This window comes from Helicoverpa zea, chromosome 31, assembly GCF_022581195.2.
Source record: "Helicoverpa zea isolate HzStark_Cry1AcR chromosome 31, ilHelZeax1.1, whole genome shotgun sequence".
In the NCBI taxonomy this organism is placed as follows: domain Eukaryota; kingdom Metazoa; phylum Arthropoda; class Insecta; order Lepidoptera; family Noctuidae; genus Helicoverpa; species Helicoverpa zea.
In genome coordinates, this window is record NC_061482.1 from 18,160,920 (window position 1) to 18,176,408 (window position 15,489).

A 15,489-nucleotide genomic window follows, 5' to 3' on the forward strand; every position below is an offset into this window, starting at 1 on the left:
ACAATCCTCTGAAACTGCTTGTCTTTTATATTTTTCAAACGATCCTGGACATTCGTCTCCATGGAATTTTAATAAAATATTTATATTCAAAGAAACGTCATACCATTCTCCACGATTTAAAACTACTTTGATTCATGTCCGCCACTTTTTACAAAGCGGGTCAGATATGCCCCATGACCTTTAAGACACGTAAGACAGTTATTTTCAATCAGATTTCTGAATGATGACTATAAAATTTTGTATATAAATAACTTCAATAAAATAACTTTTACAAGGTACTGGCCTACTATTTTAGTTATATTATAAAATAAAAAATATTAACTATTTTGACTCTCACGAAATTACCATAACTATGATTGTTCTAAACTGAACGGTTGGCGCGAAACTCACTTTTTATCTGTACAGCATTTGTACGGAACCCTCGGTGCGCGAGTCCGACTCGCACTTGGCCGGTTTATTTACATACATTTGACATTAAAATTAACTTTAGCCGAAAAAAAAATCCTTTCAACCGTTCGAAACTAAACCCTAAAATAGATACTTGTACGTATACGTAACTCCAGCGCCCAGGTTGTGCCCATCAGCCGGCAGTTTATTGGCCCATGCTCCACCGGTCACGACTCATAGGCTATACAATGGTTCACTGCACGGGCACATGATTGCAACAAAAGGTATGCTGCATGCGTTCGCTCGATCATTCGTGCGTTGAAAACTTGTGGCTTTGTATGCATATATATGATGTGTAGAAATTCCAACATGGTGTAAGGAAGATTCTGACCATGAATAAATAAAGAAAGAAGAAGAAGTGGAGTTTCTCGTCCGTTCTTCTCCGAAGCTACTTTTGGAATGAGCAACTACAATCAAACTTTTTATATTTTTGACTTTCATAAGTGGTTTTAAAGACCTAAATGAAATGAAATGATTTGACTTTGAAGAGCGACCAAAGAAACTATGGATGGATTATGTGAAAGACAATATCACTGTGAAATCACTAGTGAGATGACGTCACACAGAGGAGTATTCAAAAAGAAGTTACCAACAAAATAGTATCTTAAGTGTTAAAATATGCCTTTACTTTTCTACACAAGCTCAAAACTAAAAATCCAAAAGCAATTAGTCACGGTTACCCATCAATCTTTGGTGCATTTTTCAGGGCTTTGCGTAGCTCGTCAATCTCCCATGGATTGGCAGACAAAGTACCATGGACCTGCAATGTGGCGCGTCGCTGCATCGAACCAACGAGAAATAAAAGGCGAGCCTATCAACTGTTTCACGGCTTTTGAAGTTCTATATTGGACTTTAATTGGGCTTCTGTTGATGTTGTGTACATTGAATATTTGTTTGATCACGAAAGCTACTCCGCGCATCTGAGTAACATGTAGTCTGAGCCTAATTTACCCTTACATTCCTTCGATAAATGGGCTAACAACGAACGATATTTTCGAATCTGACTTCCTACAAATCCTTTGGTTTGCATGACATTAGGCACTGGCAGTCAGCATTTAGTATCGCATAGCCACTTCTTTATTTTCACACCGTAACTTATGGCTAAAGTTAGCAGTTTTTACATTCCCCGGGCTTTTTGCCAAAATTTACTTTGGCCAAAAATGTTTTGCCATTTTCATTAGGGAAATTAAGTTTTTACAGCAAAATGATTAGGTACAGAATGACACAAAACAAAATGATTAGGTACAGAAAATTAGATTAGGTATATGCTTCATTTGACACAGGAGTGTGAGTTCTTGAGAACTTAAAACCACGTAAAATATCTTGTGATCAGAATAAATTCCTTGGAATTTGTCAGCGAGAGTTATCGCGTCTTCCATCATGTTATATCGATCCTATTTTCGTCGGAAAAGTTGAAAACTCTTATCGGTTTCAAAGTGGGAATTAATCAGAAGAGGGTTTCCACTTATCAGATCTTACTTTCGACCTTGCAAAAGATAGAAAGAAGACCTTTTGGACCCCTATACTTTAACGTAAAGGTGCTTGAAAAGTCACGTCAAGAATTTCTTAAGATCAGCGCTCTTGGAAGATAAATACGAAAGTTTAGGCGAAAACATGAATGGCCATTAATTAAAATTTTGCTTGTATTTTGTTGGATTATATTTTTGATGAAAACTCGATGGTTTTATTTTTGTAGCAGCGATTGTGTCACGCGATAGCTGAATAATATTTTGAGGTTTCTGTGATATTTCAAACTGAAATACTATAAAATTAATATAATATTCTCTTTAGAATTGTCTAGTCTTTCTTTAAATTGAAGATAAACTTGATAAATACAGATTGCTTGTAGGCGTTGACAATCTAACTAACGCTGGAACCAGATAGCCGTTATTTGTCACAGCTAGTTTTGTTCCGTACAAATTATACCGATTTCCTTTACTTAACTCGAGATATCTTTTTCCTTACATAGGGAAAGTCGACGAAAATGGCCCTTTACTGAACCTATTTAGCAGCAAAGGTGTTTATGTTGTGGAATGAATATTCTTATTTTTTACGACTCGCATTTTATAAGTTTTTGAGAACATTGAGCATACACATTCACTTCGATAAGAATATCCTAATTTATTTATACTAGTCTATACTAGTCTGCAACACCACAGTTTTAGTTGCTACAATAAGTACATTCATCAATTGTGTGCTGTGGTTAAAATACCTAGATTAAGTGTTACTTTCCATAAAGACTTTCAACATAGAAATAAATGGTCAAAATAATGGTAACTAGCGACCAATTTAGCCAATAAATCACAAGTACTTGCTTCATTAGCAATACCTCTTCGAACGGTAATGATCTTAGTGACGAGCGCTTTTTGTAACATTCTCTCTTTTCCTGATACAGAATTCAAGCAAATCATTGTTGTTTTAAATTCGCTATTTCATTCTGAGTCATTTGAGGAAAGATGCTGATGAAAATAGACTGTATCTTACTTATTTTTCGAGTGCTTTGCATCTCTATGCTTTTCAATCTAGTGTAAGCTCAGAATCCACACAGATGCCCCCCTCTTCATAACTCGTTGTCAATGGATACCTTACAAGTCTTTTACACACAACTGATCTCTGACGTTTTAAGACTTTGCTGTCCGTCCGTCCATCTCTCCGTTGGTCGGTCCGTGATAGTTAGAGAGTCGAAATTTTCACCGATGATGTATTACAGTGGCTGGTATATCAACAGACTGAAAACCAGAATGTAACAAATGCTAAAGACGACTTCCTTAACAAACGTGAGTTTTTTAGCCGATTTATGCCGATATAATGGTACGGAACCACGCAATTTGCCAAAATAACTGATGGACAAAGTCTCTCATTTCTATCTTAGCACACATCCTATATCTTTACAATATAACTGTTAGAAGTCTTGCAGCACTGCAGATCAACATATCTCCACAGGCCGCGCTTACATCGGTCAATGCATGATTTATGCATCGAGACTCTGGTCCCGGCTGTGTTGGAAAAATTTATGACAACGTAACTCATCGGGTCTGTAGTGCCGAAGTTAGACATTTTGAGCTTATTCGCATGTGTGTAGTTGAATGAATGTTATGGTGTGTCTCGTGTTTCCTGGGTGTCGAAATGTTATTGTCTCTCTTCTTCTACCTCTAGCCCTGTTGTCACGTTCTTTTCTTCTCTGGCATACTAGCATTCATTTCCTTCTCATTCATCTTCTACCTGTCTTCTGCTTTTCCATACATTCATACTTCTTATTATTTTTTATTACCGTGAAACCGCTGTATGAAACAAAATATATTATTATTTTCTTAAATTATTTAACAAAAATCTCCTAACTAAGACCGCTCAATTACGCAAACCCAGCCGTAGGTCGTAGGCACCACCACAATCTCTAACTAACGTCGGCCTGACAGTCCGATTGGCAGACTATTTATCATCCCCTACCCGGAGGAACTAACTCACTGAGCTCTGACTGTGATTAATTTTACTTATCTGTTAAGGGAATGGTGCAACCGACTTCTGATTACCTTTTTTCTTTGACGATAATTAATTGTTGGTTCCGTAATTTGTTAGATTGCTATGTTATTTTTTTTGACACACGTTTTCATGAGAAGTTATTCTATGTTTTTAAAATCCTAAACACATATCTTATTCGTGAGATTTAAAACTCATTTTTTTTAGTACAGTTTTTAATAGATTTTTCGAATTAGAAAGCTTATATTTTTATGGATACATATTTAAACAGAGTTGATAAAAAAGCACAAAATGAAGACGGTACCTTATATATTTTTCACAATTGTTTATGTAGTAAATTCTTTAGTACCAAGATACCTCAATAGATGATGAGCAGGACCAGACACAACGACATTACTGATGCAGTGCCTAAGGGACGGACTGCTACCTAAAGTGTCAGGGTTCGATCCCAGCACGGAACATTTTTACGAGCTATTCACAGTCGTACCTGAAAATAGCGAGCAAGAAAATGCTCTTTGCAAATGTTACCACGTTATGAATTATTTATTTACTTATTAAATAGTTTATGTACGCAGTTCATGATACAAGAAATATGAGACAATCAAGTACAAAGGCACTACTTATTTTTAAAGAAATATCTTCCAATAGGCAACTAGCTTTATCCACCTAATCCGGAATACTGGTAAAAAAGTAGCCTATATCTGGATCTAAACTATGTCAGTTATCCTGTACCAATCGGTTCAGTACTTTTGGTGTAAACAGTTTGACAGCATTTCGAATTTCTCGTATGCTAATTGATTAATATTAATAATTCACGAATCAACGTTAATATGGCCTTAAGTCTTAGTTGGGCTAAGTTCGGTAATCTAAGCTTAGTAGACTGGGCCTTAACAATCAAGTGTAAGTACTTAGTTGTTCTTACCACAGTAACTTATTCCTAACTTAGCTTTACTTAGTATATTGTGGGAGTCTAGATTCTAGATTACTCTCTGATAGGTTGAGAATTAGTTTATAATTAACATAAATTGTGAAGTTTGTCTAATTTATTTTCTAATTTTATGACTTTATAGTTGTAGAAACATGATTATGAATTGATCATATTTTGTCTTTTAATTAATTACCATGAATTTGATCTGTCAGGTTAAAAAATGGTACTTCATAACCATTACCAACTTATCTTTTAGATACTTAAAGAGTGCTTTGAAACTAGCGCATTATCCGCTCAGTTTTTTCGACTAATTTATAAACCGAGTACCGAGTTTTAAATAAACACTATTAATATACCTACATGAGAAAGATAACAACTATCTTTTACTATTTCCCGCAAGTTTGCGGGACAACAGCTGCTATTTAAGATATAACAATATTATGTCGACGTGACTTTCTTCCCTACAATATCTTTAAAAGCGTTACCCTGTAACGACTGAATTCTTTGTTCCACTAGTTTAATCTAAATGGGACAGAAACCACTTAAAAGAACCATTAAATAAAGTAAATAATTGCTCTCGCGGCATTTTTAAGTTGCGCTTGAACAAATAAAATTCTTCAACTTATACTTGTTGAATAGATTAAAACTTATAAGCTTCAGGAAAAAAATATGTTTAAGAAGATCTTTTTTTATAAATTACAATTAAAATATAACATATGACTATCATTTTAAAGGTGAAATGTCTAGTTCTTGAAATCAGCGCCTTCTTACGGAGGGTTCGACAAACACAATGCAGGACGTTTCTGTTGTAGTCTGATGTAATACGTTTCTTGATACACAGAACCTCCAAAACTGAGTACAGCGCCATCTAGATGGCAAACCGGTCAACACAACACAGGAAGTCCTAAAGGTAGCGTTTCTACTTTTACAAAACGCAGTTTAAGTTTCTATCCCCATTTTTACATGCAAACAGTAGGAATATTTCCTGGATATACCCTAGAGGGAGTTGTAGTTCTGCATTCCTGCATGGCGGTGTTAAGATTCTCCGGCGAGGTATGACCTTCGAGTACCGAGCGGCCTCGTTGCACTCTACGTGTCAATTCGGCCGGGAAAGGACCAAATTGACAATGTAGATTGTGATAAAGCTCTCAACATTTATTGTGTGAAAGAGATTTTTTTTATTTTAGGTTGTCATTGGTCATTATGTATGTTTTGAACTGAGGCAGTTTTCTTAATTAAGTTTCTTTGGTTATGAGTAGGTGTGGTGGTGGGTTATACATATAAAAATAATGTTCGGCTGAAAATTAAAATCATTGGTTTACAATAACTCTTTATGTGATTGCAGTGTTGATAATTCAATATATGGTTTACGATAATCAGAATTAAATAATTCAAACTATTATTTTTTACAATGGTTTGATGAATAAATTGAAGATTTTTAAATGAAAAAGTGATTGAAATATTGCCAACAATACAAATTAATTGTGAAAAAGAGCATTAATTTCTGCGTCTGCGTTAAATTCTAGTTTTTAGTTGCGTCAAGGGTATTCGCTGTAATATAACAATTATTGTGCGGTTATTGTATTTTTTCAATGGTTACTAAACTCTTTTGCAACAAAAGTGTGTTAGGTATATGTCTCGGGAGATTTTATACAAGCTGTTGATTTGTATCCGTGCCATATTCAAGGAGGTAATTATGCTAATGATTCTCGACCCAAATCAATAAAAAAATTGGTACATAATTTTTTTTCTTTATTTTTTTTTCGGAATTTCGTAAATGTCATCTAACCTTATTTAAACTTGGCGCGTATGTTACTGGCCTTGAAACCGTGCTGCACCCTCACACAAACGCAAACACAAAGCATACGCAACGATCACTCATAAATTTCATTCATAAAATTGGATTACTTCGGAAATACCACGACATTACAATGACAAAAAAAGCAGTGCATATTAGTTATTTCCCATGTACTGTAATTCCAATCGATTATTTACGTATTGTACATATGTCCTCCTCCCTGCCCCTCCCTGCCTGTCCCTGTGACAAATGCAAATCAACACCTTGTATACTCATTACGAGAACGGGGTACAGCAAAAGTCAGTTATACTAACAAAATAATTATTTAACGAATTCTGCTAGGACCTTCTCTGCTCCTCTATTGAAACGTACGGGAAAAATAAAAGTGCCTAGACAGTATTAAAATAAAACTGTATCTTGTTAAGAAAGTAAAACCAACTATTTTCACCGGCCACATCTCAGCAATTCAATTAGCATTATCAGCACGCTTGCTTAGGGCGGGTTGGTGATTTGGGTTGGTGATATTGGACTTTTTTAAAAGTCCACGTATCCTCAAGAAGTTTTTCTTCACCTTTCTCAGTCATTGGTAAAAAATTAGAAAAACTTTGAGTACTAACAATAACTAAAAAAAAAACCGGCCAAGTGCGAGTCGGACTCGTGCACGAAGGGTTCCGTAAATTACAGTTAAATCAACCTATCTCAAAAACTATAAGAGATACTTTGATCAAACCAAAAATCGTTGAAAGAGTTAATTAGCATGCATCACCTCTATTTTTTTTAGAATTTTATACCCCGTAGTTATAAAAATAGAGGGGGGGGGGGGACATACTTTTTACGACTTTGAGAGCTGATATCTCAAAAACCGTTCACTTTAAGAAAAATGTGTTTTAGAAAACTTTATATCATTTTAAAAGACCTTTCCATTGATACCCCACACGGGTATGTACATCGAAAAAAAAAATTTCATCCCTCAGTTACATGTATGGGGGGCCCCACCCCCAATTCTTTTTTTTACTATTTAGTGTCATATTTTTGTAGCGGTTCATACAACACATATTCCCATCAAATTTCATCACTGTAATACTTATAGTTTCCGAGTAAATCGGCTGTGACAGACGGACAGACGGACAGACGGACAGACGGACATGACGAAACTATAAGGGTTCCGTTTTTGCCATTTTGGCTACGGAACCCTAAAAAACTGTGTTGTATAATCGCATATTCACAATCATAAAAATCAAATTCGCTACAAAGTCTAGATTGCGGAACCGAGGCGCGACTACATGTAATTTGTACATATTAGTAATCTGTGGTAAATACAAGGGAGATGAATAAGGGGAGCATAAATCAATAAAAGGGTGAAGAACTACTTAGTTAGGTACAAACATGTTTGTCTGTACCTGCTCCACAAATCTGTCGCTGCTGGGAAAATGTTCATGGAAAAATGGACCTTGCTACAATGATATAAGAAACACGATTAGAAAATGAGTTATAACTACAGTCGATCTTGTGTGGTGGAAATAAGCACCCTTTTCGAATACAACGACAATCTGCCAATCTGTTTGGACATGACGACCATAGATTAGAACGGATAGGTAAAAAGCAAACCATTAATTTTAATGTCATCCATCATCCTCCGATTTTCCCAACTAATCTAAATTAGTTAGTAAGTAAGTAGTCTAAGTAGTAGACTAATCTAAGGGTCGGCTTCCAGTCTAACCGGATGTAGCTAAGCACCAGTGCTTTACAAGAAGCGACTGCCCTGCCTGACCTCCTCAACCCAGTTACCCGGGCAACCCAATACCCATTGGTTAGACTGTTGACAGACTTCCTGGCTTCTGACGACCCGTAACGACTGCCAAAGATGTTCAATGACAGCCAGGACCTATAGTTTAACGTGCCCTCCGAAACACTGTGTAATAATATACTTAGAAAGTACATACAAACTTAGAAAAGTTGCATTGGTACTTGCCTGACCTGGAATCGAACCCGCGCCCTCATACTTGAGAGGTTGATTCTGTGGCCACTAGGCCACTACGAATTTTAATGTGTAAGTTAATTATTATTGTTTTGTATGTTTTCACGAGACCACGCGAGTATAGGACAGGACACTCCTAGCAGGGCTACCCTGCTCTAGCGACTCCACTCTGGACGGCCAATGAAGGCAGGCCAGAGGCGGGAGACTATCCCCCGTCATGGTTCACTCCGGTCGGCCAGAGGTGGAAGACAGTATACACTCCCTGAAGCACTCTGCATACATTTTACATACAGGCTGAGAGAAGAGAGTGATATCGCACGAAATCAATTCGGTTTTATGCCTGGTCGGGGTACAACGGACGCTATATTCTGTATTCGCCAACTGTGCGAAAAGCACACAAAAACTTGCATATATAGGGTAGTTAGCAGGTTGTGGTTTTTCGTTAGGTTGCATGTATAGGGTGTTCGTTGACCTCGAGAAGGCATATGACCGGGTGCCTCGTGAGGTTTTGTGGTGGGCCTTTGAGGAGAAAGGTATACCAGGGAAGTACGTCCAGTTAATTCGAGCGATGTACGGCAGATGCAGTACACAAGTCCGGTCCGCAGCGGGCACTACCGCCAGTTTCAGTGTAGGTGTTGGTTTACATCAGGGGTCGGCTCTCAGCCCGTACCTCTTCCTGCTGGTAATGGACGCGCTTACGGCATATATACAGGAGGAGGTACTCTGGTGTATGCTTTTCGCCGATGACATTGTTCTGGTGGGGGAGAGTGGGCCAGAGGTCCAGAGTAGATTGGAGACATGGCGGCTGAGACTGGAGATAGTAGGTTTTAAGGTGAGCAGGAGCAAAACCGAATACCTTCATTGTGATTTTGGTGGTATTTCAGGACCCATGACCATAATCCTAGCCGGCATGCCCCTACCAGTTTGCTCCGACTTCCGGTACCTTGCTTCACTCGTCCAAAGTGACGGTGAGGTGAACGGGGACGTTACGAATCGGATCAATACTGGATGGATGAAGTGGCGACAGGTAACTAGCGCTATCTGTGACCCGCGGATGCCCCTCAAACTGAAGGGCAAAATTTACAAATCCGTCATTAGACCTGTCGTCCTGTATGGATCGGAGTGTTGGGCATTGAAAAAGAGGGATGAGGAGAGAGTGCATGTAGCAGAAATGAGAATGCTGAGATGGATGTGTGGTGTTACAAGAATGGATAAAGTGAGGAATGATTACATTAGAGGAAGTCTGAAAGTAGCGCCAGTTACAGAAAAGATGAGAAGTAGAAGATTGTCGTGGTATGGGCATGTAATGAGGAAGGATGATACGCATGCAAACAAGTGTGTGCTAAGTGTAGATGGATGGAGAGGAAGAGGAAGACCTAAGAAAAGATGGATGGATTGCCTGAAAGATGATATGAATAGGAAGGGAGTGAGTGTCAGTATGACGAGTAACAGGGGAAAATAGAAGAAAATGACATATTGCGCCGACCCCAAGCAAAATTTGGGAACAGGGCAGGAGAAAGAAAGAAGCACTCTGCATACAGGCAGGGTCGCTACTCCCCGTCATGCTCCTCAGATGTCCTGCAGGTTTAGCCTATCATGTTCCATTATTGAGAAAAGGCTACCCCAATAAAGCAAGATGCTTTCACACTTCCCGATCTTTCGACCGAGTCCACCAGTCTCGGTGATAGGCGTCTAGGTCGTCACGCCATCTCTTCTGGAGTCTGCCCCGCCTGCGGCTGTCCACTGGACGACAACAGTAGCCCATCTCTCCGAATGCATTCGGCAGTGTGTAACAATGAGTTGGTTATGAATATAGAATATTATTGCCTTGATACTTTTATTTAAAAAAGAAATGTAAAAGATAATATTTACGACCTGGAAATCAAAAAGAATATAGGTATATATTGTAGGTATATTTAAGAATAGAATTTCTTATAATTTTTCAAAGCGAGTGACGAATCTTTTCTTTTCGTCTGCTCTTTGGTCTTTTGTTGTCTGGCCGAACACGCACAATACAGATTGGTGAATTGAGAGTTATTGTTATATTCAACAGGTCCCAGAGAACTGAAATATTATTTTAATCTTCAACATATGCGTGAAAAAGGTCAAATTATACTACAATTTAAATTAACCTTTAATGCAAGTACATAGGTATTGCATCTAGCATATGAATTTTGAGAAAACAATTACTTATAGCAAGTAATAACTTTCTAATTACAAACAAACAACTGAAATTCAATCAATTTTTTTTTTCAATTTCACTCATAACAAAGTCGCGTCCAACCACCCATTACCAGTCTAAAAAAAGCATTTCCAGACTAGATTTTTCACAATCAATAAACCATTCACTTAGACTACAACAAACACCTAGCTATAAGGAACACATCGTAGATTGTGGCCCGTCTGCACTCCAGTATTGATCGACCACAGTCTACTTCTGCCTGCGCTCCAAACCGGTTGCAACTCGGTGCATCTGATTAAAAGTGACGAACATGTCTTCTGAAATTGAAAAGAAGGAAATTAAAAAAGATCGTGTGAAAATTGGACGTGTGGGTGATGTCAAACCAGCTGCCCAGCCTGTGAAAACCCAGTATGAAAAGGACATGGGTATGTATTATATTGCTGAGCTGTTGTATACTTTTGTAGTACTAGTTACTAGGCCCTGTTCGTGTATTTATTTTGCGGGTGTTTGGAAATAATGCTTTATTAAATTGGGAATTTTATTTTGTTCAGTGCTGTGCGTTTGATCTGAATAATGCTGTGTGATTTCGAAATCTGATTCGGCTGGCGGGAAACAAAAGAATATTTTTTTTAATGTGTAACAAAAGTTTTGGGATTTATAATTATTATGTGGCTTAAAAAATTTATTTCCTAAAACAATTAAATTATAGTATAACGCGATTTTTCAAAAAGATCGTATAGCGACTGTATTTAATGTTATTGCATTAAGCATTTAGTAAGTAACCACTGCAAAAGCAAGACTATTAACTGGTTTTATTTTTCATTTCGTGTTATAATTTTTAACCTTTTTTTAGCACGCTTTCCTAGCGGGTCTCTTGGAATGCATGTCAAAAGGAGGGCAAAGGGTAGAAGAACATATTTTAGTATATCCACATATTTGATCTAGTACTTTATTGCTGTTTATAGAGCGCAACTCAAAATGGGCGGGGTCCTAATAAAGAAAGCGATTGAGCCATCACGCCATTGTTATAGATTCAAATGCAATACGATTTGTTTTTATTTTATGCGATTTATACTAATTGGGTTTTTTATAACACACCATCAAAGTACCTATGTGCTATCGTGAAAAATATAAATAAGATAAACAAAGTAAAAATAAATGGTCTGAGCCTTAGTAAATAAATTGTAATCCCACATATTCACATAAAGAGTTTTTTGGATAGGTTTTTATTATGTTTAAGGAATTATTGTTTACGTTCTTAATACACAATGGCATACATAACATAGGTCAAAATCATTTTCTCAAACTAGAATAAGGTACAACACTTTTTGAACATAAAAAAACACAGCCAGCTTAAAAACGCTCTTCACCACTTCCAATGTATTCAAAGCTTTTGAAAAACGAATATAAAAATACTAAAACAAGAAGTACATTCTATTTCAGAGGAGCTGGAGCGACTGAAACAGGAAGTACGCGAAGACATGAAGAGACACCTGAAAACACCGTTCGTGAAGAGAAACTATGATTTCCATAAGAGTTCCATCGCTCCTGAGTGTAAGTAGCATCATTCTTTACTAGCTGTTCCATGTGGAAACGACTGCCCGTCCTAGGGTAAAATATAGCTTATGTTGCTCGGGAAGAGCTTTCCAACAGTGAAAGAGTTTTTGAAATCGGTCAAGTAGTTTCGGAGCCTACTCATGTCAAACAAACAAGCAAATCTTTCCTCTTAATAATATTAGCATAGACCAGCTGTTCTACGCGGTTTCACACGCCTATTGTGAGAACTACTGCCCTTTTCCGTGTAAAACATAACCCATACTCAGCGCAGATAGTCCAGCTTCATTATAGTGAAAGAGGTTTTCAAATCAGTTAAGTAGTTTTGGAGCCTTTTGGGTACAAACAAACAAAAACTGTTTCCTGTTCATAGTATTAGGGTAGATTGATCATTCATCATAATCATCTGCAGCCTTTATTTATCGTCCCAATACAGGAAACAGATGTCCTCTAGTAGTATACTGATAGTACTGTTACTGCCTTTTTTATCGTTCCACTGCTGGGCACAGGCCTCCTCTCACACGGAGAAGGATTGAACATTAATCACCACGCTTGCCCAATGTGGGTTGGTGATTCCAGACTTTATAGTCCAGGTCTCCAAGATGTTTTCCTCCGCCTTTTTTATCAGCCATTGGTGTCTAAGATATACTTAGAAAGTACATACAAACTTAGAAAAGTTGCATTGCCTGACCTGGAATGGAACCCACACCCTCATACTCGTGAGGTTGGTCCTTTACCCACTAGGCCACCACGACTACTACTGATAATATTAACACACAATATTATGCCCACGGAAGAAGGAAATATGTGAGGAGATGTCATAAAGCAGGTAGATCTGGCATATCTTATAGGTCAAACACGTACGATGGGCGTAACTAAAATGCGCAGGTACGAGTAAGGTAATATACCTACATATCTGTTGAAGGTTTTTTTGTGCTACAAATTTCTTTAAAGGCGGTTTCCAAAAAAGGCGTATGTATAGCCAATATAATGTTCCTCGTCCACCAAACACCCTAGTAATGTAACAGCTATAGTTAATATGTTGTTGCAAATTATAGAAGTAAGAACTAAATGGTTTAAGTAATTATGGATTTCATCTAGTAACGGAGCAAACATAAGGAAACGCAACCGTCAATAAACTTTAAATATCGTCTTGTCCTATTTTGTATTAAAATAATTATAATTCAATTAACATTTCTCACTATTAATGGCCCATTAAATTGTAACTTAACTTCGGGTATTCGACACTGGCGAAAATCCGAAATGGCGCTTACATCGCCAAGCGCCTACTAAATTGTGAAAGGCAATGCAGTATTCCATCAGTGTTACAGTAATAAAGTGTAAGGCGCTTACCCGTTGTTTTAACGCTGCACAAATGGGCAACGTAGTTTAATATCCAATTTGCCATCTAATCATTTTAATAATTTTAATCTGTAAATATAGTAATAGTTTTAATTTTTATTGTAAATAGTACATGCATCAATGAATACTTTTCTGTTAACAAATAATTGAAAGGAGGGTAAAAAAAAATAATTTCCATCTTAAGAGGATGAATTGGAATTTTTGGCGCCAAGGATGTCAATTTTTCTCAGTAAATACAAAACGGATCAAAATACAACTTGGTTACCTGAAAGTTCATGATATAAGCCTTATTTTGTTAGTTGTAGAAACATGATTAGGTAACTTTTATAACAGAGAAAAATATATCAAACATACCTCTTTTTAAAAAGAGATTCACATATTATGGGCAAACGGGACCGATTTAAGCCTCTTAACTTTTTTAGTAGTTGAGTATATACATACTCTTTAAAATGGTAGTAGGAATTTTTATTAAATTATCATTTCTAAATATTAAAATTACAAAACCATTTTGTCGCTTACGACTTTTAGTTATAAGCTAGCGCGCGTATTGTTATCCTCGCCCCGCTCAGACGCTCCGACCCCTTTTGGCGCCTTAGATGCGCGTGCCGGTTATGGAATTATTGTTGACCACTTCCTCGCCTTAACCCGAAGATGGTAGTGAATGGTTTTTAGTGTAGCTAGGTAATGACAATATCCCGTTCAGTGTAGTTAGACAATAGATGTATTGGATATGGACGCAGGTGAGACAAAGAAAAGACGTGTATCCTTGACGACTGTTATATTTCGAAAAAAATGACAATTGTAGAATGTACGATTGAATGATTGAATGTTTGACGAATGATTGGATATTTGTATGGATATCAACTAAGAATTTCCTTATGATCATTGCAGATTTCGAGCGCTTCGAGTTGTACATCTACTCGGCGTGCCTGATACATCCTTACCCGCTCTGCTGGAAGAGGCTCCCCGATGGCAGGGTCACCGTCTTCGTGCGTCCCCACAATAAGTCAATACTATGTGCTAACTCCCCCTAAGTATTGTAACCCACCCATGGCATCCCTTCTTCAATTCTCCGAAGATTTGTCACTTTTCTAACAAACTGTCTCCAAGAAACTTCAATAAAAAACCTTTTTCACAATTTTTTTACATATCAAAAGGAAACTTACCTAATAAAGCAGTTGTTTTATTTAAACCTATTAATGTTAAAGAAAGTTTGTATGTATGGATGGAGGTTTGCCGTGTAAATGATTAAACTGGCAATAATATAGCTTATATATCAGAATAACATATATCTACTTGTGCTCATGTTCTGTACATGAGTAAAATCAAAGTCAAAGTATTTATTTGCACATAAATACAGTAGGTTCATAAGGTGTTACAAAATTTCAGTGTGTTCGGTATTCAGTCATAATAATATAATGACATGCCAATTAGCTTATACACAGATAAACATGCAAGTGATAAAGTTTACCTATTTATCTTTTGGTTTATATTGTATAAATTCTTTTATAGAGGAAAAAGGATTGTCAATTAGCCATCTATGTAGTGCCCTTTGGACAGGAAGTTTATTATATATTTGAATGCACATGGGAAAACAAGTTTGTTTATACAGCTCAGTTCTCATTTTTGGAAGACTTTATTTAGGTAGTTGGATTTTTTTTTTTAAATTACAGTTATCATCCACTTTTTCAAATAGTTCCGATTGAGTCTTAGTTTACCCCTTAAACTCAAGGGGAAAATTTACCAGACTATGGTCATGCCTG

The 15,489-nt window shown here is 37.0% G+C and overlaps 1 protein-coding gene across 1 annotated transcript; it reads left to right on the top strand.

The window, feature by feature from the left end:
• The first annotated feature begins 11,062 nt into the window (after window positions 1-11,062).
• On the top strand, window positions 11,063-14,869 carry LOC124645402. The gene is made up of 3 exons (XM_047185207.1): window positions 11,063-11,235; window positions 12,254-12,364; window positions 14,618-14,869. Exons 1-3 carry the CDS (start codon window positions 11,121-11,123, stop codon window positions 14,758-14,760), a joined length of 369 nt encoding a protein of 122 aa, XP_047041163.1. The 5' UTR covers window positions 11,063-11,120; the 3' UTR covers window positions 14,761-14,869.
• The last annotated feature ends 620 nt before the right edge of the window (window positions 14,870-15,489 follow it).

Bases quoted from the DNA above. Each gene is read 5' to 3' on its own strand.
- LOC124645402 (XM_047185207.1), top strand. From the start codon at position 11,121: ATGTCTTCTGAAATTGAAAAGAAGGAAATTAAAAAAGATCGTGTGAAA. The intron at 11,236-12,253 runs GTATGTATTATA...ATTCTATTTCAG, and splicing joins CCAGTATGAAAAGGACATGG to AGGAGCTGGAGCGACTGAAA. The intron at 12,365-14,617 runs GTAAGTAGCATC...TGATCATTGCAG, and splicing joins GAGTTCCATCGCTCCTGAGT to ATTTCGAGCGCTTCGAGTTG.